Here is a 22,347-nt window from a genome sequence, read left to right on the forward strand (position 1 = left end):
CTGCACTTCCGGCGTGTGTCCTTAAGGGTGCGTCCCAGCGGCTGCTGCAGGTGCCGCTCAACGGGTTCCACCCTCTTTGATGCCTAGACTATAACGGTCATGGCGGGTGGACAGTTTGGCTGGATCTGGGCGACTCTTCTCCAGCCCCTTCTTGGCGTAAACCTGGTGTTGATGCCACCCACGGAGGCCCGGACTCTGAGCTTCGTTACCTTGGTAATGAGAGGTGGGGTCGGCAAAGGGCTCTCGCCGGAGCTGGAACGTCACAAGCTTGCTGGTGGAGGGAGGGGGCGGGGCTTGTGCTGTGTTTGGGGATCTGGAGGAGAGGCTGGTTTAGGAGGAGACGACTGGCCTGCGGGTTTGGGGGTGCAGGGTTGGGGGCCCCAGGGCACTGGTGGGGGAGTAAGGTGTAAGGAGTTCTCTATGGGGGAGGGGTTCGGGTGATTGCCCGGGGACAGGGATGTGGTCGAATGGTTAAGAGACCCACCCTGATAGAAGTCTTTGGTGAGCTTTTTTCCAGCCACTCCACTATCTGCCTTGCTTTTGTCTCTTTTCTTTTCCCATCTGTAGCTTTGGCTTTGCCTGTGATCTCCTGGGTCATTGCTTTGCCAAGTTAGACTCTCTGGAACCTGGAAGAAGTTACTGACTTCTGAATTGGGGTCTTTGCAATGGGTAGAGTTAAGGCTTCCCAGGAGGAGTGAGGCTCCCCTCCTCAACATGGGGCAGAGGTGGGCTCTGTGCCCCCATCAAGGAGACCCTTCTGACCCTTAGGCAAACCATTTTCTTTCTTTAGCTGTACCGACATGGAGACCGGTCACCAGTGAAGACATATCCCAAGGACCCCTATCAGGAAGATGAATGGCCCCAGGGGTTTGGTCAGCTAACCACGGTGGGTCAGAAGCCAGCTCTTTTTCAAAATGAGTGACCTCTAGAGTAGGCTATGGAACTTGGGGCCCCAACAAACTGCCATGTCCATTGTGGGTACTGACTTTGACCAGATTTCTTAACCTTTTCTCTGTGCCCAAGACAATGCCATGTGCAACTGGCTACTTAATAAATGACTTCTGGGAACCCATTAATGCACTGCTACTTGCAGTCATGGGTAAACTCGGAAAGCAACAGTGCCTAAGCCCTGTGGGACTTGTGAGCCATCCCTGACCCTTGGGTTTGCCCGTAGGAGGGGATGCAGCAGCACTGGGAGCTGGGCCAGGCCCTGCGGCAGCGCTACGGTGACTTTCTCAGCACCTCTTACCACCCACAAGAGGTAAGGTTGGGAGCTCAAGATGCAAGGGGAACAGGATCAGCTGTCCTCACGCTCTGTCCTCAGGGAGTCTAAAGCTGGGCACTCTGGCCTCCCTCCACGCAGTTTTGGTTACAGCTACAGAAAAAGACATCCAAAGGCTGTCTAGAACAACAAACCCTAGAAGCTGAGTTGCCCCTGCTTGGCTGAGAAGAGGCAAAACTTATTGAGCAGCCAAGCTTGGACTTAAGGGTCTAGCAGAGTAGTTTCTGGCTCTGTGAAATAATTCAGGCTTTCCATTCAAGACATGTATTGAATACCTACTATGGGCCAAGCATTCTGCTAGTACTTTGCACATAGTGCTGCACCACACAGATATGATCCCTGTCTTTGTGGAGCTTAGAATATAGTGGAGGTGACAGTTTAGCCACCTAGGATCAAGAAGTAAAGGGAGCAGGGAAGACAGAGAGGGCATGTCAGGGAAGATCGGCAGGTGTTTCAGCTCCTTGAGGCCCTCCCCCCACCCCACAGACGGGGAGAGCTCTTCTCTGGTTACCACTCTCAGCCACAGCTGTCTCAAGAGTCTCTAGATGCTGTTGTCCCACTGAGGGCCAGCTCTGTCCTGATCTTGCCCTTCCCCACAATTTTCTCCTCTTTCCAGAAGCAATGGTCTGTCTTTTATCTTATTTCCTCTCCTTGGTCTCCAGGCCAGTTTATAAAAGGGGGTGTGAATGGAGATAGTTTCTGCCTGCAAGGATCCTGGCCTAGAGAGACAGTTGTTATAAAACTAGACCAACAGATGGAACACAGAGCCTTACTGTCTAAGCATTTCAGACTGGGAGGGGCATCTGAACTAGAGCCATTCCCATAGGAGCCATTCTCAGAGTGGTGACCCCTGGCCCCCCAGCTGAGTGTGTGGGCCTTTGCTGGGAAGAGGGACAGGGAAGGCCAGAGGGGGTGCAAACGCCAGACGCATGGTGAGATTACAACTTGCTGGGTAACCGTCAAGAACAGGTTCTTCCCCTAGGGCCCCACTCCAAAGCTCCCCACCCCTGCAGGTTTATGTGCGAAGCACCGACTTCGACCGCACTCTCATGAGTGCTGAGGCCAACCTGGCTGGACTCTTCCCTCCCAATGGGATGCAGCGCTTCAACCCAAACATCTCTTGGCAGCCTGTTCCTGTCCACACGGTGCCCATCGCCGAGGACAGGGTGAGACTGGCCGGCCCTTCCCTGAAGGTGGTGAGAGGGACAGCTCTGGCCATGGGCCTGCCGATCACCGACTCCCTCTCTGGCTCTGCTTCCCCCTTTTGGCCTGCAGCTGCTGAAGTTCCCATTGGGCCCATGTCCCCGTTATGAGCAGCTGCAGAACGAGACCCGGCAGACACCAGAATATAAGAATGAGAGTATTCGGAATGCAGTGAGTGGGGCTGAGGTGGTGGTCATCACACTGCCCTTTACCCCGGGGCAGGACTGATTCCCTGACCCATTTTTCATAGCAATTTCTGGATATGGTGGCCAACGAGACAGGGCTTACGGATCTGACACTGGAGAACATCTGGAATGTCTATGACACTCTCTTCTGTGAGGTGAGCCCGCTTAGGAGTGTGACCACTGTCCTCTTGCACTCTGCAGGCCCAGGCGACCACAGTGCCTGGTTACCACTGCCACTGGGGAGGTCCAGGCAAGCCACCTGCTTCTTGTGAAACAAGAGAACTTCCCTCAAGGGTGGAAAAGAACCCCAGAGTGGGAAATTGTTTATTAGTTGTCAGCAGTTCCTGCCCCTCTCCACCCGGAACTCTGGTGGTGTCCAACTCCATTCTGCTGAGTCACACTTTTTGTGCTTGAGCCTCCTTTCCCGTGCCCTGCCGCCTCAACACTGTCCGCCATATCTCCTGGTTCCAGTCCCTCTGCCTCTCCTCTCCCTTCCCTCACACACACAGGCACCTTCTCACTGGGGAAGAGAGACGCCCCTGGAGAGGCTCTGGCCTAGGCCAGGGGAGCTAACCTGCCCGCTGCGATACGCAGAAAACACATGGGCTGGTGCTGCCACCCTGGGCCTCACCCCAAGCCATGCAGCGTCTGAGCCAGCTAAAGGACTTCAGCTTCCGCTTCCTCTTCGGGATCTACGAGCAGGCAGAGAAGGCCCGGCTTCAGGGGGGTGAGTGACAAGAGCAGCATGTCACTCCCTTCCTCAGGACCCTACAGCATTAAAAATCTGCTACTGGGGGCTTCTCACACACTTCCTTTTCCATCTGAAGTGTTCTCTGCCCTTTCAGAAGCCTTATGCCCCCCTCAGTATTCCTGTTAGTCACCAAAGTCTCTGTAACTTGCCAAATGCTTAGCACCTTTGTCACTGTGAATGACCACAATTGGGTTCGCATGCTTCTTTTCTGCCGTTCGTGTTCTTATGTTCCACTCATGTCAGAAGACCCTTCTCCCTTAAGTGAATACCAACCTGCAGAGACCCACTGGGGACCACTGATGGAAGGCTGCGAGCCATGGACAAGCCAGTTCCCTGATTTGAGGGCTGAAGGGAGCGCTGCTGTCAGACCTCCCTGACCCCCCAGCAGTTTTCGGAACCTGCACACAGTGGGGTTCCCTCGGCCAGGAGCCACCGTCTCGTGCATTCTGAAGAAATCTTAAGTTTATATTTGTTCCAGATTGGAGGAATTCTTCAGACAGGGGCAGGGCCTCGTAGCTCATTTATAAAAGGGCTGGTTTCTACACCTGTCTTGAAATAGAGATACCTTGTTTCATCTTGCTTCCCTCTGTAAATGTGACGGTTGTCAGAGCAGATTCCCAAGCACCCAGAGAGTTCTCTGTGTTGGTGGGCAGACCCAGGACTAGCCGAGGGCCAGAGGGCCCCAGAGAGATCTGACCGGAAGACAGCGATGGCTGCAGCCCTTGACACGGGGACTTTTCTCCGTCAGGAGTCCTGCTGGCTCAGATCCGGAAGAACCTGACTCTGGTGGCGACCTCCGCCCACCTCCCCAAGCTGCTGGTTTACTCCGCGGTAAGCGCCCATCGTCGCCAGTGTGCCAGCATCAGATGAGGAGCCGGATTTCTTCTCTATTCAGGGCCTGGGGGGTGTGGGGGAGCAGTGCTAATGGGGAGCCCCTCTGCCTTACAGCATGACACCACCCTGGTTGCTCTGCAAATGGCACTGTATGTCTACAACGGTAAACAAGCCCCCTATGCCTCCTGCCACATGTTCGAACTGTACCAGGAAGATAATGGGTGAGTGGGGCTACCAGTCAGCGCTCTGGCGGGGCACGTGCATGGTGGCTGTGGGCAGCCTAAGGGCTCCAGGCCTGGTGAGCAGCATCCGTCTTGTCTCCCATCAACCCTCAGAAATTTCTCAGTGGAGATGTACTTTCGGAATGAGAGCGACAAGGCCCCCTGGCCGCTGAGCCTGCCTGGCTGCCCTCACCGCTGCCCACTGCAGGACTTCCTTCGCCTCACGGAGCCCGTTGTGCCCAAGGACTGGCAGCAGGAGTGCCAGCTGGCAAGTGGTCCTGCAGACACAGGTGAGCTGCTGCCTGCCTCTGTGCTAGTCACATCCCAGAACAACTTGAAATTCATACCCATGAGTCTTGAGGGAGCTGCCACCTTCCAGCCATCTTACTGCATTTCCCTAGACAGCTTGCTTCTCCACCCAGAGACCGTGTTTCACCTTCTCCCCGCTCATGCGCAGCTGATGCCCTAACTTCTTGTATCACTGGGAAAATAGAAACAGTCAAGAGAGAATGGCCCCATTTCCCCACCACCACATCTTCGGCTTACTTGCTGGGACAAGCTACTGCTTAAGTCCCACCCCCCTCTAGTTATACTCAGGGCCATCTGTTCCCACCTCCACAAGGACCTCTGATATCTCGGTGTGTCCCCTCTCCTGGGTCAGTCCCATCTCAAGAGCCTAACAAAACCCTCTCAGACCCCCACCCTTCTCCAGCTACCACTCCTCTGTTCCCTGTTAGAGCGCGGTCCTTCCGAGTTGCCTAGACTCTGGTTTCGCTTCCTCACTGCCCATTCTCTCAGGGTCACACTGGGCAGCCTTGTGTCACCTTTCACTCCATTAACTTTTGTTAAGGTCCAGTGACCTCCTCTTCCCAAAGCCAGTGACCAATTCTTAGTCAGCTTCTCTCACCTCTCAGCAGCGTGACCTAACTGGCCACTCCTTCCTTAAACACTTTCTTGGGTTTGTTTTTTCTCTTAACTTATAAGCCCCTCCCTTACTGGCTTCCCCCCGCTACACAGTGGATGGCCTGGGGCTCATCCTGGCCCTTGTCTCATCTGTGCCAGCTCCATAAGTGACCTCCTCCAACCTCTCCATGCCAAGTTCTGTCTTCTTAGGACTCACTGATTCATGACCTTGTCTCTGAGCCGGACTAACATACACAGCCGGCTGCAGATTTGAGGTCTCTACATGGATGTGGCATCTCAAAGCTGGTGTCTGAAACCAAACACTCTCCCCCCTGAAATCTGTTCTGCCTCCAGGCTTCCCCATCTTAGTCAATGCCACATTGGTCACCTCGTTGCATAATATAATCCCCCACAACCAATCCACTAGGAGATCCTAGCATCTCCACTTTTAAAATACACACTTTTGCCCTGGCTGGTGTAGCTTAGTGGATTAAGCGCAGGCTGCAGACCAAAGGGTCGCCAGTTTGGTTCCAAGTCAGCGCACATGCCTGGGTTGCGGGTGCACGAGAGGCAACCACACATTGATGTTTCTCTCCCTCTCTTTCTCCTTCCATTCCCTTCTGTCTAAAAATAAAATCTTAAAAAAAAAATACATGCTTTTACCTTGAACAGTTCACTCACTGCCTGATCTGTCTTTGTGCATTGCATTTACTTCGAAAATGCAATACCAGCCTGTAAGGTCTACTTGGATTTGGCTCCGGCTCTCTAGGAGAGAGAGGGTCAGCCGTTCTCCGTCCATACCAAGCACTCTGGTGACTGGTAGCTGTGTCTTTGGGATTCAAAGGTTTTCTCATTTGGGGGAAGGCAGCATGACTCTGGCTAGACACCTTGGTAGTGTAACTTTATTAGTTGCTAAGAGTACAGATGCCATGTCAGACCTTTTTTGTTTGTTTAATCCTCACCTGAGGATATGTTCATTAATTTTAGAGTGAGAGAAAGGGAGAGACAGAGAAAGCAGAGAGAGAGATCTATCGGTTGCCTTCCCAAATGTGCCCCAACCAGGGATTGAACCCACAACCTTTTACTGTACGGGACAATGCTCCAACCAACCGAGCCACCTGGCCAGGGCCAGACCTTGTTTTAAGTCTTGCCTGGCTTCTTGTCATCAGACTTTTAGCGGGTCGTTTAACCTCTTTCAGAACTTTCATTTTATCGATTATAATAAAAAGCCTACCTTTAAAAAGATGATCTTGCTCTTTAGTGCAGTCTACTGTCATCTCTTGCCTGAACTACTGATAAGCTTCCTAATGTTCTGATTCTCTTCTTGTCCCTTCCAGTCTCTCAGTACAGCAGAGTTAATTTCTTAAAAAAGTAAATTGGTTCACATGACTATCCTCAGAATCTTTCAGTGACTTCCCCTCACATTTGGAATAAAATCCAAGTTCATTACCACTTGGCCTGGTCCTCCAGTCTCATCTCCTACTTGCCCCTCATTTTCTTATGATACTTTCTCGCTATTCCCACGTCAGGGCCTTGTGCTTGCTTTGCTGTCTGCTTTCTGCCCCCACCACAGGACTCTTTCCTTTCAGATCTTTGTCTCACTGACTCCTGGTCTCAGTTCAAATTATCCTTGGTGATGCCTTCCCTGACTAACCTACCTCTCCATCCTTTCTCCCTTCCCTTGCTTTGCTTCAAGGCATTCGTCACTAACTGTGAGTATCTCCATTGTAAGAACAGCCCCTGGCATATGGTAGGCAATCAGATATTTGTTGAATGAATGCTGACATGCCCTTTCTCATCCTGTCCCCATGCCCAGAGGTGATTGTGGCCTTGGCTGTTTGTGGCTCCATCCTCTTCCTTCTCATAGTGCTGCTACTCACCGTCCTCTTCCGGATGCAGGCCCAGCCTCCGGGCTACCGCCACATTGCAGATGGGGAGGACCACGCCTGACAACCACTCAGCCCCCTTCCCTCTGCCTCCTAGGGGAGGTGGGCTTGGCCCTCATCCTTGACTGTTGCTGCTCCCCAGCCCATGGACAGAAGACCCTGGGTTGGGCCTCCCTCTGATTATCCCAGCCTAGATGAACAAGCGGGACTCGGCTTGGCCCGTGGCACCTGTCACTTGGGCTGCCATGTGCCCAATGTTTACCAAGTACTGTGTTGGCCGTTGGCTCTCTCCAAACAGGATTTGCCTCCTCCATGCTCCCTAAGGACCTGAATGTACACAAATGGTCAAGTTTCACCTGGGACCTGGGATAAAAAAACTGAAGGAGCTGGTGCTTGATCTGCCTTGCTCTGCTCCCCAGTCAAGACCTGCTCTCTCTCTTCCAGCCCAGAGTCTTTGGCAAATGGCTTAGAAGATAAGTCTTCCCCTGGTGCCTAGTTTACTGGGGAAAACTGTGTAGCTTTGGGGACACAAACACTGGCCACCAAGGAACCAGCTCACCCAGCAGCCAGCTAGTCAAGTTTCCCTTTGTCCATCTGAAGCCACCATTAGGGTCAGACATACTGCCTGAGGCACCTCGGTCACCTCCGTAGCTGGAGCGGGTTGGAAGGGTGTTGGTACGTGGGAGGGAGTCGGTGGGGGTGGGTGGAGAGATGAAACTGCTCTCCCCTCAGCTGGGCTGGGGTCTCCAGGCACGTGAGGGAAATGCAGGTTGTAAAGTGGACAGCTGCTGACTGTGGCCCACAAACTGAGGAAAATGAAAGTTTTGGAATCCTGGTGCTGTTTCTGTGCCTCTTCTTCATTTGGGGACCCGGGAGTGCTCTGGCCAGGTCAGTACTGGAAGATCCACTCAGAAGCTCAGTTGGGTATAGTTTTATTGGTCATGTCAGTTGGGGGCACAAATCAAAAACCACCACCACCTGATCGCTCTGCCAGCACACATCAGAGGAGAAAAGTACCTTGGCTCCAGGAGAAGCTTGGTTCCAGGCTAGATATAGCAGGGACCCTTGGGGCAGCTGGGTCGCCAACTCTGGAGAAGTTCCCGGAGCTAAGTCCAGTGCAATAACATGCTAGTGTCCCAGCCCCACAGTGTCCCACGCCACAGCATCCTTGTTCCAACCCTAAGACTTGGATACCTTTGGCCCTTTAACACATAGCCACCTCTTCCTGCACGACTTATTCTCATGTTGCTCGTAGCCCTTGCTTGGAGCACACCTTCATTAACGCCTCTCATTTCCCCGTCCTTGTTTCCTGCTGGCTCCAAATGAGTATGTGATAACCTGGGAAGAGTGAGACTGGTCTGACTCACCTTCTACCATCAGTCTCTTAGAGCTTGGGGCTGGCCCAGGGAACCTAGAACTTGGTAAGGAAATACCACGGAATTGGACAGCAGCCAGGCATTGCCATGACCAAAACAAAGCAAGAGGGGTGGAGGGCCTAGGCCAAAGAGACCACTGTTTCCTGGTTATCTTCTTCACTGACTCCTACCCTGGGGTGAATGGGGCAGGGCTAAACTGGGGTTAGCTTGCACTGAACCTTGGTGAGCAGGGTCAGGCTTGGCCAGTCTGAGATACAGTCTACTTCACTCACCCATCACAGAGGCCAGCGTGTCCCCCATAGGATTGAACTCATTGAGCTGCAGAGATAAGGGGATAATTATGAGGAGGGAGTGAAGGTATCAGGAAGGTATGCAAGGATTAATTTCTGGTCATTTTTGGTCAATGAGGTAGGTTGAATTCCCTGTATCCTCCCATCATTTGAGGGCCCAAACCTCACCGAACTGATACCAGAAGATTCTGGGTCATAGAGCTGATGCATCAACTTCCCTGAGCTTCCATCAAAGACATCAATTGTTCTTAACTCGTGAGGGGTACCACTTTTGAAATTAGGATCTGGGTATCTGCCCACAACGATGAGGTTGTACCGAGGATGCCAGGCTGCCTAGGAGATGGAAAGGCTGGTCACGAGGGTAAATGCCGAACATGACCAAAAGGGACTTCAAAAGTATTCTTTGCCACTAACAATTGTTAATACAGTTGCAGTTGCCAACAATTTAATAATGGAGATAAGATCTACACAAATCTACAAGAATAGTTTTCAGTTGCGTATACATCTATTATTGTAAATTTTGAATCCTCAGCCGACCCTTCGGACACCTTCAGGCCTTGTCTCTCTTGCATTTGCTGGGATCATACCAAGTGATCAATGTTTTAACATCAGCCTGACTCAGACATTAACCAAAAAGGTGAGCCTACAGCAAAGGAAAAAGTGGTAACCAAAACCAAATGGGGCATACGTAACCCCACCACTACCTCCTCCATCAGCGTGCATGGTGAGAGTTGAGTAGAAGGTGGCCCGTGGCTGAAAAGGGGAGGAAACCTATGTTCCCCAGATCACTCCACTCAAAACAAATGTGAACAGTTGTTGGAATGACAGAGTGGATGGGATTTTCCTAAGAAACTTCTCAATGAAGTTTTGAAGGAGGAAAGATGGTAAGCAGGAAGAAAGAAGTAGTACAAGCAAAGGCTTGGAAGGAAGTCACAAGTCACATTTGGGAAGTTGTAAGTTGGCTGCACTGGATATGAAGTGAGAGATGGCAACAGATGAGCCCACAGGAACACGTGAAGGACCTTGGTGCTGTTCAGAACTTGGATTTGATTTGAGGTGTGTGGGGGCCACTCTAATACTAAATCATCACTGTTTTCTGAGCACTTGCCAGGCAGTAGGCGTATGCTCTACGTGCACTGATTCGGCCTCACAGCCACCCTGTCGGATACCATTATTCCCTTTGTACAGACAAGGAAACCGAAAGCCAAAGTGAAAGCAATTCGCCCAAGGTTCTAACCCAGAAGGGTCTGCCTGCCCGACGCTGGCATGCCTCACCACTGTGCTACACTGACCAAAGTACGGGGCTGTGGTTCTGGAAAAGAATATAAAAGGGGAGAACTGGCAGGGTTCAGACTGCTTAGGGACTTGGGCAGGAAGGAATCTCAGGACTTGAAGACTAAGCCATGGGGAATGAGGCTAGGGAAGCTGTTAACAAGAAGCGGGCTAAGGTTAGCTTGCAGATCAACCATATACCCAGAGAACAAACAGGGCACAACAGAGGGTCAGGATCTTAGAAAATGCCTTCAGTGAGGAGACCAGGGCTGGGTTGACAAAACTCAGGAAAACAGCTTATCAGAGAAACAAAACCCAGCAAAATGGGATTGCAGAAGTGGGACAAAAGGAGCAGAGAGGTCCAGGGGACAAGAGACTGCTTTGTGTCAGGGCAGGAAGAGATATGGAAGGAAAGGCTGCTTCTGTCCTCTCTCCACCCTGGGCAGGCCTGATCTGTCCCCACCCACGATCACAGTTCTTTACTCTGTCACTCACCTTAATGGGTGTCAGGTGCTGGAAGTGGCGGTGAGGGTGTGGGATCAGGCTTGGAGGGCGGTCCCACTGGGAGGCCGAGTAAATCCGGATCTCACTCTTCTGGTCGGTGGTCAGGAGCCGGACGCCATCGGGACTGAAATGAGCTGGCAAGTGAAAAGCCCCTGAGCTGAAGGAGCCACGGGTCCCCTGTTGTCCCGGCCTTCATAGGCCTTCTCTTGCAGGGACACCCTCCCTCCTGCTGTTCTCTAGACAGGGGTGGAGGGGAGGAGGTGAATCTGGGCTGTGAACAAAAATATTCTAGAGACTCCACAGCTGATGGGGACAGCTAGAGTCAGAAGGGTTCCAAGACATCAGCTTGGCAGATGCTGTCAGGGGTAAAGGTTTAACCTAGCGGCTTCTGAACTTGGAGTGAAAGCCCCGGAAGGGGTGGGGTAGGCGGGGTCTACAGCTAGGAGGAGCTCTATCCCACCTGCATTGACAGGATGCCTGTGTGGCAGCGAGTAGAGAAAGCTGGATTTCCCTTTAACCTGGCGCAGGTCCCAGATTTTCACTGTTTGATCTACAGAGGCTGTGACCAGAAACCAATCACAGCATGGGTTCAGGGCCACATGGGTAACTTTCTTTTTGTGCATTCTCAGATTCCAAAGCTGCGGAGAAAAGCTTGGTTCAGGTGTGGGCGGAGAACAAGGCAGGGGTGGGGAGGGTGGGGAGAAGGGAGGGAAAGGGAGGCCCCGGGCTCCGGAGAACACACCTCCCTGCCGTCCAGATTCAGCAGGACCACGTGCCCCACGTTGTCTCCTGTGACCACCACTCGTCTTTCTGCAGACACATCCAGGCTGCAAAACCAGAAGCTGGAAGGAAAGACTGTGCTGTAAGGTTCTTGGGGACAGGCAAGGTCCATTCATCCACTGTTGCAGCTCCAGTGTCTAATACATAGACATTCAATAAATATTTGTTGAATGAATGAATAACTGTCTTGCCACGGGTTCCCAGGGAAGAATGCCCAGACTTGTCTACCATGCAGACAGACAGTACAGGGTTAGGGGGCTCAAAAATTTGTCTTCTGGGCCCGGGATCCTCAGCTAGTATGAGCCCCTGAAGCCGCCAGACCTCAGGGTTATAAGGCAAGTCCTCAGGTTAGCTTTCCCCACGCACCCTGGGTTCTGGGGAAGATTCCTTTATCATTCTGTCTCTTTGCTCTCTACCTGTTGAGCCAAAGGAGATGACAAACCGAACAGGGACTGCCCAGCCCTGTCCCTCAGAGCTGGCTAGAAAGGAACTTCTGCCCCCTTCTGAGCATTTAGGGGAAAAAAGCACATATAACCCAGAGACTTGAGGATGAAGGAGATGTGGAGGGGAGTGCGTCAGGGATCCCAATATCCAACCAGGAGAGCTCAAACCCTCAAGTCCTTGCTACACCGCCTTTTGTATCCCCTATAAATACCTTCCAGAGGGAGAGTTTCTTGTGGAAGAGAAACCTAGAGCTGGGTCTATCCTCACCTGTCCTGATTGCACATGTATTTCTTACCCCTGCAGGGCAGTCCAGGATAGCATCCAGTGCTAGTTAGACCCCCACAGCCTCAATTCCTGGGGGAGCAGGGGCGTGTCTCTGGCTTGAAATCAAAGTGACAAGTATTTTATAGTTTCTACAACTACTTGCTCTTGGGGAGTCCAAAGTGCTTTATGGACATGATTTTATCCATTTAAGCTTTCATCATGGAAGTAGTCAGGTCATTGCACCCCAGCGGATGTAGAGAATGACGTTTAAGTTCTCATCTCCTGCTCCATGTTTTAAGTGGCTAGCTAGGTTGATGCCATGTTGATTTGTCTAGTGAGAATCAAGGTCTCGTTGAATATAGGACTGAATGACTTACAGGAGAGCTGAAGCCCTTCCATTGCTGAGAAGAGCTGAGGCTCCAGAACTCCTCCCCAAATTACCCACCTGGACCAGAGTAAGAGCAGCTAAAGAAAGATTCTGAGAAAGAGACAGAAGGACGGAGAGTGGCTCACACCTTTCCTTACTTCCCTGTACCAGGTTTGGGTAAAAGAACTGGGATCTGGATGCTCTCGCCAGAACTGCACTGAGAGCCTAGAAGCCCTTTCCCCTAGTAGTTAAACTACTCACTTGCAGGTGCCATAGTTGGTATAAACTTGGAGAATGTTGCCTTTAAAGTCTTGTAGCCTAGTTGTTCCCTCCATCGAGGAGATGAAAAACTGGTTGGTGTTGAGAGGGTTAAACTTCAGCCCAGTGATGCTCCCTCCAGCTCCAATCTAACACAGGAAGAGAAAAGCAGGTGAGTGATGATGGCCAAGGAAGAGGACGAGGCCTAGTGCTCGCACTCTGCCCCCAGGAAGTACCAGCAGGCAGCACTTGGAGCCATGCCAGTTTACACGCCTAGACTCTACGACAGTCTCCACTGTGCTCTTTATTTCTCAAAGTTTTAGTTTTAACTTTATTTTCCAAATTTACATACAGTAAATGTGGTTGTTTTGAGTATAGATTTCTACAAATTTTAACACATGGATAGATATGAATAACCACCACCAAAATGCAGAAGAGTTCCGGTACCCCCCAAAACTCCCTCATGCTCTCCCATTGCAGTCAGACCTCCCCCCAACTCTAACTCCTGGCAACACTGATCTGTCCTCTGTTGCTATGTTTTTGCCGTTGATAGACTGTCGTGTAAGTGATCATTTAGCATGCAGCCTTTTGAGACCAGCTTCCTTCATTTCACTCCACACCATGCCCCTGCGACACATCCAAGTTGCTGTGTGCACCTCCAGCTGGTGCAGTAGCGTCGTTGAGTACTCCAGCGGGTGGATGTGCGACAGTTTATTGCACGGGGCTCTTTTTAGGAGAGCTTTGTCTCAGAAGAGTGGCTGGGTTAGGAGGGCAGGAGACAGATCCGAGCTCCTTCCTATGTTTCCCAGACATCCCTGACGATGAGGGTGAAAACAGTCACGACAACATCCGTCACTCAACCTTATCAAGTGCTTATTATGCCTCAGGCACTGTTTTAAGAATTTTACATCCCCAAGAACTCCTTCTCTACTGCTTTCCTGTGTGGCTGCTATCTCAGCCTCATGCACCTCTACAAGGTCTCTCACACAACATCCACTTCACTCACTCAACATGCTGATGGGCATAAACATTCTAACCAATGCCCAGGGTCTGACAAACCCTTGATGCTAATAAGATAACCCTCTGCTCCCACCAGTTGAGTTCAGTGCCTGCAAGGGTTAGCTGTGTTTGTTCTTAAACCTGTATATGCCAGTTTAACTTTTTATTATACAGTAATTATGTAATTTAATTAAACATGTAATTTAATTACATATAATTTATTAAACACTTAATTAAATATTTAAACTGAACATTTAAACATTCAATTAAACACATAACTTAATTAAACTGATGAAATACATGCAAAAAGAAAGACCATTGTTACTTCTACGAAAGCCATGTTGAATACTTTAGAAAAATTATATTAAAAAATTGCTGAAATTACAGTTGTCAAAGTAAACATGGGTGAGATACTTAGAAACAATTAGGGTGGGAAATAATAAAATTTGCAAAAAATCTGCAATCAGGTTGTTTCAGGACTATCTTTCAGTTATGTTTCCACTTTGGTGAAATGGAAACTGGGCCATATATATAGAATACATAATGTGTGCAGTGTATGTAATACCAGGTGCACCCTTATCAGGGGACCCTTACTCGAAGAAAAGGACAGGCCCCATGTCAAGGCATTGGTAGTGAACACACACATAAAAATTTCAAGTTCGGCCCCAGCTGGTGTAGCTCAGTGGATTGAGAGCTGGCCTGCAAACCAAAGGGTCGCTGGTTGGATTCCCACTCAGGGCACATGCCTGGGTTGTGGGCCAGGTCCCCAATGGTGGGGCGTGTGAGAGGCAACCACACATGGATGTTTGGCTCCCTCTCTTTCTCCCTCCCTTCCCTCCTCTCTAAAAATAAATACATGAAATCTGAAAAAAAAAATCATTTTAAGTTAAAATGCATGAGTGTTCTCCTAGCCAGTGTGGACTGAGTGGTTATGACCAAATTTTGCACTGAGAAGGAGCAATAAACCTGGACAAAATATGGAAAAGAGATATATTTGAGACTTCCAGTTCCAGTGGTGGTGGGTTAGTTTGTGTCAGGCCAACCTTCGGCTGAGAACAACTAGAAAACGTATATAAAACATGTCTTTAAAGAACAAAAAATGGTGCAGATACTTCGGAAAACAGTCTGGCAGTTTTTCAAAAAATTAAACATAGAGTTATCATAACTCCCAGCAATTCTGCCCCTAGACACACGCCCAGGAGAAATGAATACGTGTGTTCATGCAAAAGCTTGTACACAAGTATGCATGGCAGCATTATTTGTAATAAAGGCAAAAATCAATGGCTCAAACATCCATCTCAAGAAGTGGTAAACTAACAGGAAACTAAAGCCAAAGAAAGTAGGAAGCAAAAGCATAAACTTTAAAAGGTAAGAGGACATCATAAACAATCTTATGCCAATGAATTGGAAAATTTAGATGAAATGGGTAAAATTCCTAGAAAAATACAAACTTGCCAAAATGATAGAAGATGAAGGAGAAAATTGAATTTACAACTAAAAACTTTCTTGCAAAGTAAATTCTAGATCCTGGTGGCTTCACCGGTGACTATACTAAATATTTAAGAAAAAATATCAATCTTGTTTTGAAATTTTATTTTCAAGCTATCTCCAACTCAGAAAAGTTGCAAGAATAGCACAGATAATTATTTCTCTAGAACCACTGGATAGTGAGTTGCCAACAGGAGATCTCACTCATTCGCCCCTCCTGCCGCATGTGCAAGACAGGGCAAAGCAGGTTCACAGTCATTTGCATGTAAATGAATGAATGACAACACAAAAATAAACCCTGGGTTTCAAGTACTCACGACTGTAAACCTACTTTTGCCCTATCCTGTATCCCTTACGAGAACATTCTCCTACATAACCGCAATAAAACCATCAAAACTTGGGGGTATCTAAAGTGGCTCAAATTCATAGAAATGGAAAGAAGAATTGTGGTTGCCAAGGGCTGGAGAGAAGGGGAAGTGGGGAAGTGTTATTAAATGGGTATACTGTTCCAGTTTCACAAATTGAAAAAGTTCTAGAGATTTTTTGCACAATAATGTGGATATAGTAAATACTACTGAACTGTACACTTAAAAACAGTTCAGATGATTTTAGGTTATGTCCTTTTAGCACAGTTTTAAAAAGAAGCAGTATTACTTGCTAGAGACATACTGTAATTGTAATAAAAGAAAATAAAAAAATTAAATAAAAAAAGGGATATAAACCAAAACAAATAAACAAGAAACCAATCAGTATAGTTTGCCACAGTATTAGAATAAAGGGGAAAAATCATATGCTTACTGACCTCCATAGATACAAAAAAGTATTTGATGAAATTGAATTATCATTCATAATAAGAACTTTTGGCAAACTAGGAATAAAAGGGGAACTTAATAGATGACAGCTAGTGGTGGGGGGAGGAGGTTAGGGGTGGGAGGATTGAGCGAAAAAGAAAAAGACTCATGGACCCGGGCAACAGGGCAGTGATTGCTGGGGGGAGGGGTATATAAGGGGACTAAATGGTAATGAAAAAAATAATAAGGATAAAAAAAATAAGAGGGGAACTTAACATGATAAAGGATTTTAAAAAACAAACAAGTTTTAAAAATAAACAAACTCCTAGGTATATACCCCAAAGAACTGAAAACATTTTCAAACAAAAAGCTGGCAGACGAACATTCATAGCAGTCGTATTAATAATAGCAAAAGGTGGAAACAACCCAAATGTCTATCAACAGATGAATGGATAAATAAGATGTAGTATATCGATGATGGAATATTACTCAGCTGTAAAAAGTAATGAAATACTGATACATGCTATAATATGAATGAACCTTGAAAACACTATGCTAAGTGAAGCCAGACCCAAAAGGACAAATAGTGTATGACTCTATTGATATAAGGTACCTAGAATAATCAAATTCATAAAGTCAGAAAGCAGAGTAGTGGGGCTGGGGGAAAGGGCAATAGAAAGTCATCATTTAAAGAGTACATAGTTGCCCTGGCTGGTGTGGCTCAGTGGATTGAGTGATGACCTGAAAGCCAAAGGGTCACTGGTTCGATTCCCAGTTGGGGCACATGCCTGGGTTGCGGGCCAGGTCCCCAGTAGGGGGTGTGTGAGAGGCAACCACACACTGATATTTAACTCTTTTTCTCCCTCCCTTCCCATCTCTCTGAAAATAAATAAATAAAAAATCTTAAAAAAGAAAAAGAACGTGATGGGGGACATCACTACAGATCATATTGACATTAAAAAGATAATGAGGGAATACTGTGAACAACTTTATGCCGAATTAAGTAACTTAGATAAAACGGACAAATTACTTGAAAGACAAACCACCCCGCTCGTTCAGGAAGAAACAGATAACCTACACTGCCCTATATCCATTAAAGACATTGACTATATAGTTAAAGCCCTTCCAACAAAGAAAATTGCAGCCCCAGATGGCTTGGCTAGTAAATCCGACAAAAAATTTAAGGAATAGTACCAATTCTACACATATTATTCCAGAAAATACAAGAGGAGGGAACAATTCCTAACTCTTTTTATGAGGTCTGCCTTACCCTGATACCAAAACAAGGGCATTTAATTAAAAAGGAAATTATAGGGTATTTTTAAATGGTCATCATCTTGTATAAGGGGATATGACAAGTAACATACAAATATTCCAGGATAGAATATTTATCCAATAACCTAAGTAGAAATACGAGTGTGTTTAACAGTGCATATACACACAGAAAGATGTACAAAGTGGGAATTTCACGCAATATTTACTTTATACTTTGTATTGTCTGAATTTCTGATGATGAACATGAATCATTTTATAATGGGAATAAAATTTATCTCCATTTTGAAAAGGCAATACATGTCCCCTTGCCAAGGGTCTGAAAGATGTAAAGATCAAAGCCAAGGTCAAATGACTAAAGAAGTGACAAAATGAGACCCTGCTGCTCCCCTAGTCACTGGTCTCAAATCAACTCTCTGCTGTCGGTATCTGGGGGTAAAACAGACAGTTCTCCAGACCATCACGCCTTCCTTCCACTCCAACCTAGTCCCCTGCTAGTCACAGAGTTCAAAGGCCCAGACCAAGCCACACTGGTGTGAGGAAACGTCATGCAAATGACATGACAATAAAGGGTGATGTTAACCAAAAGCCTTGGCCTGGCATGAGTTCGAAGCAGTTCCCCTTTTGGTTGGGAGGCTCTTCCCTCCCCGGGGACACCTTTAGCTATGTCTTAGTTTTCTCTATTCCCTGGATTCCTAGAGCAACATACATCTCTTCCTGCCTGAGCTCTGGTTCTGACTTCAGTTTAAAGCCTCCTTTCCTGGTCCTATCTCACCAGCTGGGCAGGAAGACCGCTGAGCTCTGTCCACAGCGCTCTGCTGGTTGCCCTTCTTCTGGCTTCAGGCACTTGTTTTTTTCAACATCATCTCATACCTTGAATCCTAATTCCCCAGCCTGTCTAACCTGGCTGCTGCTGAGGGGTGGCTCTAACTCTCATCCTGGGTTTGTCCTTGGCCTTTTGCATCTCTAAACCAGAGATGGAAAAGCAGTGAGCTGAAGCAGAATCCAATTCACAGATGTGTTTTATTTAGCTACATAGCGTGTTTAATTGTATTTAGGTCCTGACATGAAAAACCAGGAGTTTTAGACTGAACCTCTTGTAAACTGTTGGTGGGAATATAAAGTGGTACTTTATATGTATCACAATGCTCCATTTTAACAGTATGGCAGTTCCTCAAACAATTACAGAGTTACCAGATGATCCAGCAATCTCACTTCTGGGTACATACCCAGAAGAACTGAAAGCAGGGACTCAAAGAGGTATTTGTACAACCACATTCATAACTGCATTATTCACAATCACTAAAAGTAGGAGCAATCCACGTATCCACTGACAGATGAATGCATAAGCAAAATGAGGTAAATACATACAGTAGAGTATTGTTCAGTCTTAGAAAGGAAGGAAATTGCTGATGTGCACTACAACGTGGACTAACCTGCAGAAAACTAAGTTCCAAGTTGCTAAGTTAAATAAGCCAGTCACAAAGGGATAAACCCTGTGCGATTCCACTTATGTGAGATAGCTAGAGTAGACAGAAAGTAGAATGGTGGTTGCCCAGGGCTGGGGGACGGAGGAATGGGGAGTTAGTGTTTAATGGGTATAAGTTTCAGATTTGCAAGATGAACATTTCTGGAGACCGGTTACAAAAGAAAGTGAATGTACTTAATGCCACTGACCCAAACACCTAACATCATTTTTATCTGTTTGGCTTCTTTAGTCATGTGAGTTTGTGGGTTTTGCCCTAAACCCAGAGCATTACCTTCTGCAGTACCGCCCTCCAATGCCAGCATCCAGCTCGGCAAGCTAAGGGTCTTCTCTTTGGTGGAAGGGCCAACACCTTCACCCCTCAGCAACTGATGATAAACACCAGCATGATTAAGACCACCATCCCTAAAAAGCTCTATGCCCAACCTTGTCCCAAACACAGTCTGCCTTTCCTCCTTTCATCTCCATTTATGTAAATATTATTCTTCCTCACTCCTCACTCACCCATGAAGCCTCCTCTACAGGCTCTAATTTGAGAGCGGCTCTTCCTTCTCTCATGTTCTATGGCGTGCAGCATCCGCAGTGTGGGTTATTGTGTATGCCTACCTGCCATCGACCCAGTTACACACCAAGCCCCTCGTTTACTCAACAAATATAAAGCAGCCACCCTGGGGCAAACATCATTCTAGGCACCGGGGACAAAGTGATGTGCTAGAAAGACAGGGTCCCTGCCACTGTGGAGCTTACTTTCCAGGGGACAAAGTAAGTAAATAAGTAAAACATTTCAGATATTAATAAACATTGTGGGGAAAAGGTGAAACAGGGAGACAGAGAGGGACTGTGTGGGGTGGAGGCTACTTTGTAGACAGAGTGGTCCCTGAGAGCTCTTTGAAGTATACTGAGCCAAGATCTGAACAATAAGAGGGAACCAACCATGAGAAGACCGTGGGAAAGAGCACAGCAGCCAACGGGAACAGCAAGTTCAAAGACCTATTTTCAGGAATGGAAATAGCGAGAGTGGCTAAAGCATAGGAAGTGAGGAAACAGAGCAGTCCAAGATAAGGACAAGAGTTACGGAGAGGCTTAGATCCTATGGGATGACTTACTAGAAGGTGACCAACGGTTTATACCTTCTAATATTTTCAGGGCAGGCACTCAGTAAAGATTTGAGTATCATCACCATTTGCTCGTTTGAAAATACCCACAGCTACTTTTGATCCCAGTCCTCTCCTTTTCACTGGTTGACTTTTCACTCCTTCAACATTTCTTCAGCACAGTTATCTGGCACAGGGACCGCTCACCCCTTTAATGAAGGTAGGTTTGTCCTTTGTGCCAAAGTTCCAGAGCATGATATCTCCCCCTTTGGAACCCACAGCTAGGGTGCTGGGGTTAGTCGGGTGCCATGCCATGGATGTGGCCCTCCTGTCAAAGGGGGCAGCCTTTTGGAATATCCGGTAAGAAGCCAGAGAGTTCAGAAAGGACTGCTGGAGATCCTGACAAAGAGAGAAAAGAATTCAGTTGAATTAACACCCAAGTCCTAGGTAAATTGCCAATCTCTGCCTCCTCCAGAGATGAGCCCTAGGCCCCAGTCCTCCCACCAAAGGAAAACGAACTGCCTGTCTCTGCACATGAAAATATTTGCAATATACATGAAATAATCTTGGAAAGCAAGAGGGCAGAGCACATTCCAGCTGGGACCTTCACGGCCCAAGACTTCTACCTGGCTGAGTGCCCAGCAGACCAGACCCCAAGGTGGGTAGCGATCTGACCACTCTGAAAACCCGGTGAACCAACTCGGCATCTAATTTTGGGGCATCCGGTTGTGGGAAAAGCACCATGCAAACCCTTAAGCACTACGGCCAGGAAACGCTCACCTGCCGGAGCGAAGGCCAGGCAGTTCTGCCCAGCGTGTGGTGATGGAGGGCCCTGACGATGCTCCTGCCCGGTGGAGGGACCTGCAGGCTAGCCAACCCCTCCCGAAGGCAGCCGGGGCCAGATCTTCTGCTAGAACCTGCCAAGAAGAACAGACACATATTTTCTTCTCCAGTTTCACTCAGGAAAGTTTTTCCTGCTGAAATCCCAGAAAGTCTCGTTGTTTCATACGGCAGCGCCGATCTCTCCCACCACCTCCTGAGGCCTGTCCACGGTCTGCTCAGTGTCCCCCAGCACACGAAATAAACAGTGGGCAGGGACTCAGTCCCGACCCCCAGAAAGGAATTCTGAACTGAAACTAAACATGCGTTTGCAGGGCTGCGCTGAAGAAACACACAAGAAAGAAGTGGGTGCAGAACTCTTGTCCATTTTGGTTGGAAAACTCGTGATGAGGTTGGGTGACAATTTTAATACCACACATAATGCACAGTAAATACAAAACCAAACCAAACCAAACCCAAAACCGTGTCTAGTATAGAAGTGACGGCTGGCGGGAGGAGGTATCCCTAAGTCCTGTATTAACGTAATGTGGAGGGCACAGCTGCCGGCCCACGTTGTCTGTCCTCCTGAAAACCTGCCGGGAGCGGCTCCGAACAGACCAGGCTACTCGGGGGAGGCAGAGCCACGCGCACCAGGCCTCCGGCCGCCCCAGGTCACCGGGGTGTATTCGAGGGCCTGACCTCTAGAGATCGGGGCTCTCGGAAACACTTCCGTCTTCCGGGGGCGGTGGGGGCGCCCAGCGTACACTTCGTCCACCGCCCCTTTCCGGGCTTTGGGTTCTCCCCACAGCCTAGGTTCGGCCCCCGCGAAGCCGCGGTGAGTGTTTTCTCGGGAAGGAAGGACGGCGAGGGCTCTCACGCCTAAGGCGGGGGACCTGCGGCTGCTCACGCCGCCAGACGGGCGGGCTTATTTTAAGCGGTCCTCCGTGTGTGACTACCTGGTAGGAACCAGGAATTTGAAGCCTGGTGTGTCTTATGTAATGGAACTCATCTGCCTCCTCCTGCCGCCGGCCGGAGGTTAAGCCCAACTTCTATGACGTCATGGGACCTGCAGACAAAATGCACAGCCCGAGGCGCCTTAAACTCGGGAATTGGGAAACGCCCACCCCCCACTCCAGCCTCCTGCGTGAGCGCCCCTAATGTCGGAATTATTAAAGCAGCAGGCGCAGGCAGTACCGGGGCCCTTCGCACAGAGCTTCTTGGCCTCGTGCTCCAGCTCCCCGGGGCTTCGGCTCCTCTTGCTCCGGGGGTGTAAAGCCACCTCGGAGGTCTTCCGGGTTTCTGGGCGTTTCTTGGGAGCCATCGCGTCCTCGGTGCAAAGAGGTGCTGTACCGTTTGCCGAGATTGTGGAGGGAAGACGGGGAAGCCTCCAGGGAGAAAAAAGGCGGGGAACCAGGGAACTGGCCCAACTTCCCGCCAACCAAGCCAACTTCCCGCCAAACAGGCTCCGGGCTTCCAGCCTAGTCTCTAGTTCCTGCTCCGCCCCTCTCTGAGAGGCCCCGCCTCTCCGGGGAAGGCCGGGGCGCGCGCGGGGAGACCGGAAGTGTGTGAGCGGAGGAG

At 48.8% G+C, this 22,347-nt stretch overlaps 2 protein-coding genes across 8 annotated transcripts; one reads left to right on the top strand and one right to left on the bottom strand.

Annotated features, from left to right (window-relative positions):
* The first annotated feature begins 53 nt into the window (after positions 1-53).
* Positions 54-8,100, top strand: ACP2 (acid phosphatase 2, lysosomal). Of its 3 annotated transcripts, none has more exons than XM_024559003.3 (11): positions 54-213; positions 791-886; positions 1,175-1,261; positions 2,296-2,448; positions 2,558-2,656; positions 2,736-2,825; positions 3,265-3,397; positions 4,170-4,252; positions 4,370-4,476; positions 4,591-4,766; positions 7,196-8,100. In XM_024559003.3, exons 1-11 carry the CDS (start codon positions 100-102, stop codon positions 7,327-7,329), a joined length of 1,272 nt encoding a protein of 423 aa, XP_024414771.2. In that variant the 5' UTR covers positions 54-99; the 3' UTR covers positions 7,330-8,100. The 3 variants fall into 3 exon arrangements, with proteins under 3 accessions (XP_024414771.2, XP_045050027.2, XP_045050029.2); XM_045194092.2 differs by lacking the exon at positions 7,196-8,100 and adding an exon at positions 6,717-6,769; XM_045194094.3 differs by lacking the exon at positions 54-213 and adding an exon at positions 353-501.
* Positions 8,101-8,188: 88 nt separating this feature from the next.
* Positions 8,189-22,316, bottom strand: DDB2 (damage specific DNA binding protein 2). 5 transcript variants are annotated; one of them, XR_006655217.3, is made up of 11 exons: positions 21,964-22,307; positions 20,731-20,867; positions 20,158-20,349; positions 12,824-12,969; positions 11,450-11,549; positions 11,168-11,345; positions 10,699-10,841; positions 9,100-9,264; positions 8,914-8,959; positions 8,460-8,603; positions 8,189-8,353 (listed from the first exon to the last, which is right to left on the bottom strand). XR_006655217.3 is itself a non-coding variant. In XM_024558913.4 (10 exons), exons 1-10 carry the CDS (start codon positions 22,088-22,090, stop codon positions 8,554-8,556), a joined length of 1,284 nt encoding a protein of 427 aa, XP_024414681.1. In that variant the 5' UTR covers positions 22,091-22,307; the 3' UTR covers positions 8,189-8,553. The 5 variants fall into 5 exon arrangements, 2 of the variants coding, with proteins under 2 accessions (XP_024414681.1, XP_045050026.1); XR_006655218.3 differs by having other exon boundaries at positions 8,189-8,603; positions 9,100-9,260; positions 21,964-22,315; XM_024558913.4 differs by having other exon boundaries at positions 8,189-8,603.
* Between the last annotated feature and the right edge of the window lie 31 nt (positions 22,317-22,347).

This window comes from Desmodus rotundus, chromosome 5, assembly GCF_022682495.2.
Source record: "Desmodus rotundus isolate HL8 chromosome 5, HLdesRot8A.1, whole genome shotgun sequence".
NCBI classification, from domain to species: Eukaryota; Metazoa; Chordata; class Mammalia; order Chiroptera; family Phyllostomidae; genus Desmodus; species Desmodus rotundus.

Coding starts and splice junctions, on each gene's coding strand:
- DDB2 (XM_024558913.4), bottom strand. CDS start 22,090: ATGGCTCCCAAGAAACGCCCAGAAACCCGGAAGACCTCCGAGGTGGCT. Junction 11,550..12,823: donor ACCAACTATGGCACCTGCAA/GTGAGTAGTTTA, acceptor CTTTCCTTCCAG/CTTCTGGTTTTGCAGCCTGG. Junction 10,842..11,167: donor CAGGCATCCTGTCAATGCAG/GTGGGATAGAGC, acceptor TTCACTTGCCAG/CTCATTTCAGTCCCGATGGC.
- ACP2 (XM_024559003.3), top strand. CDS start 100: ATGGCGGGTGGACAGTTTGGCTGGATCTGGGCGACTCTTCTCCAGCCC. Junction 2,449..2,557: donor TGCCCATCGCCGAGGACAGG/GTGAGACTGGCC, acceptor TTTGGCCTGCAG/CTGCTGAAGTTCCCATTGGG. Junction 2,657..2,735: donor ATGAGAGTATTCGGAATGCA/GTGAGTGGGGCT, acceptor CATTTTTCATAG/CAATTTCTGGATATGGTGGC.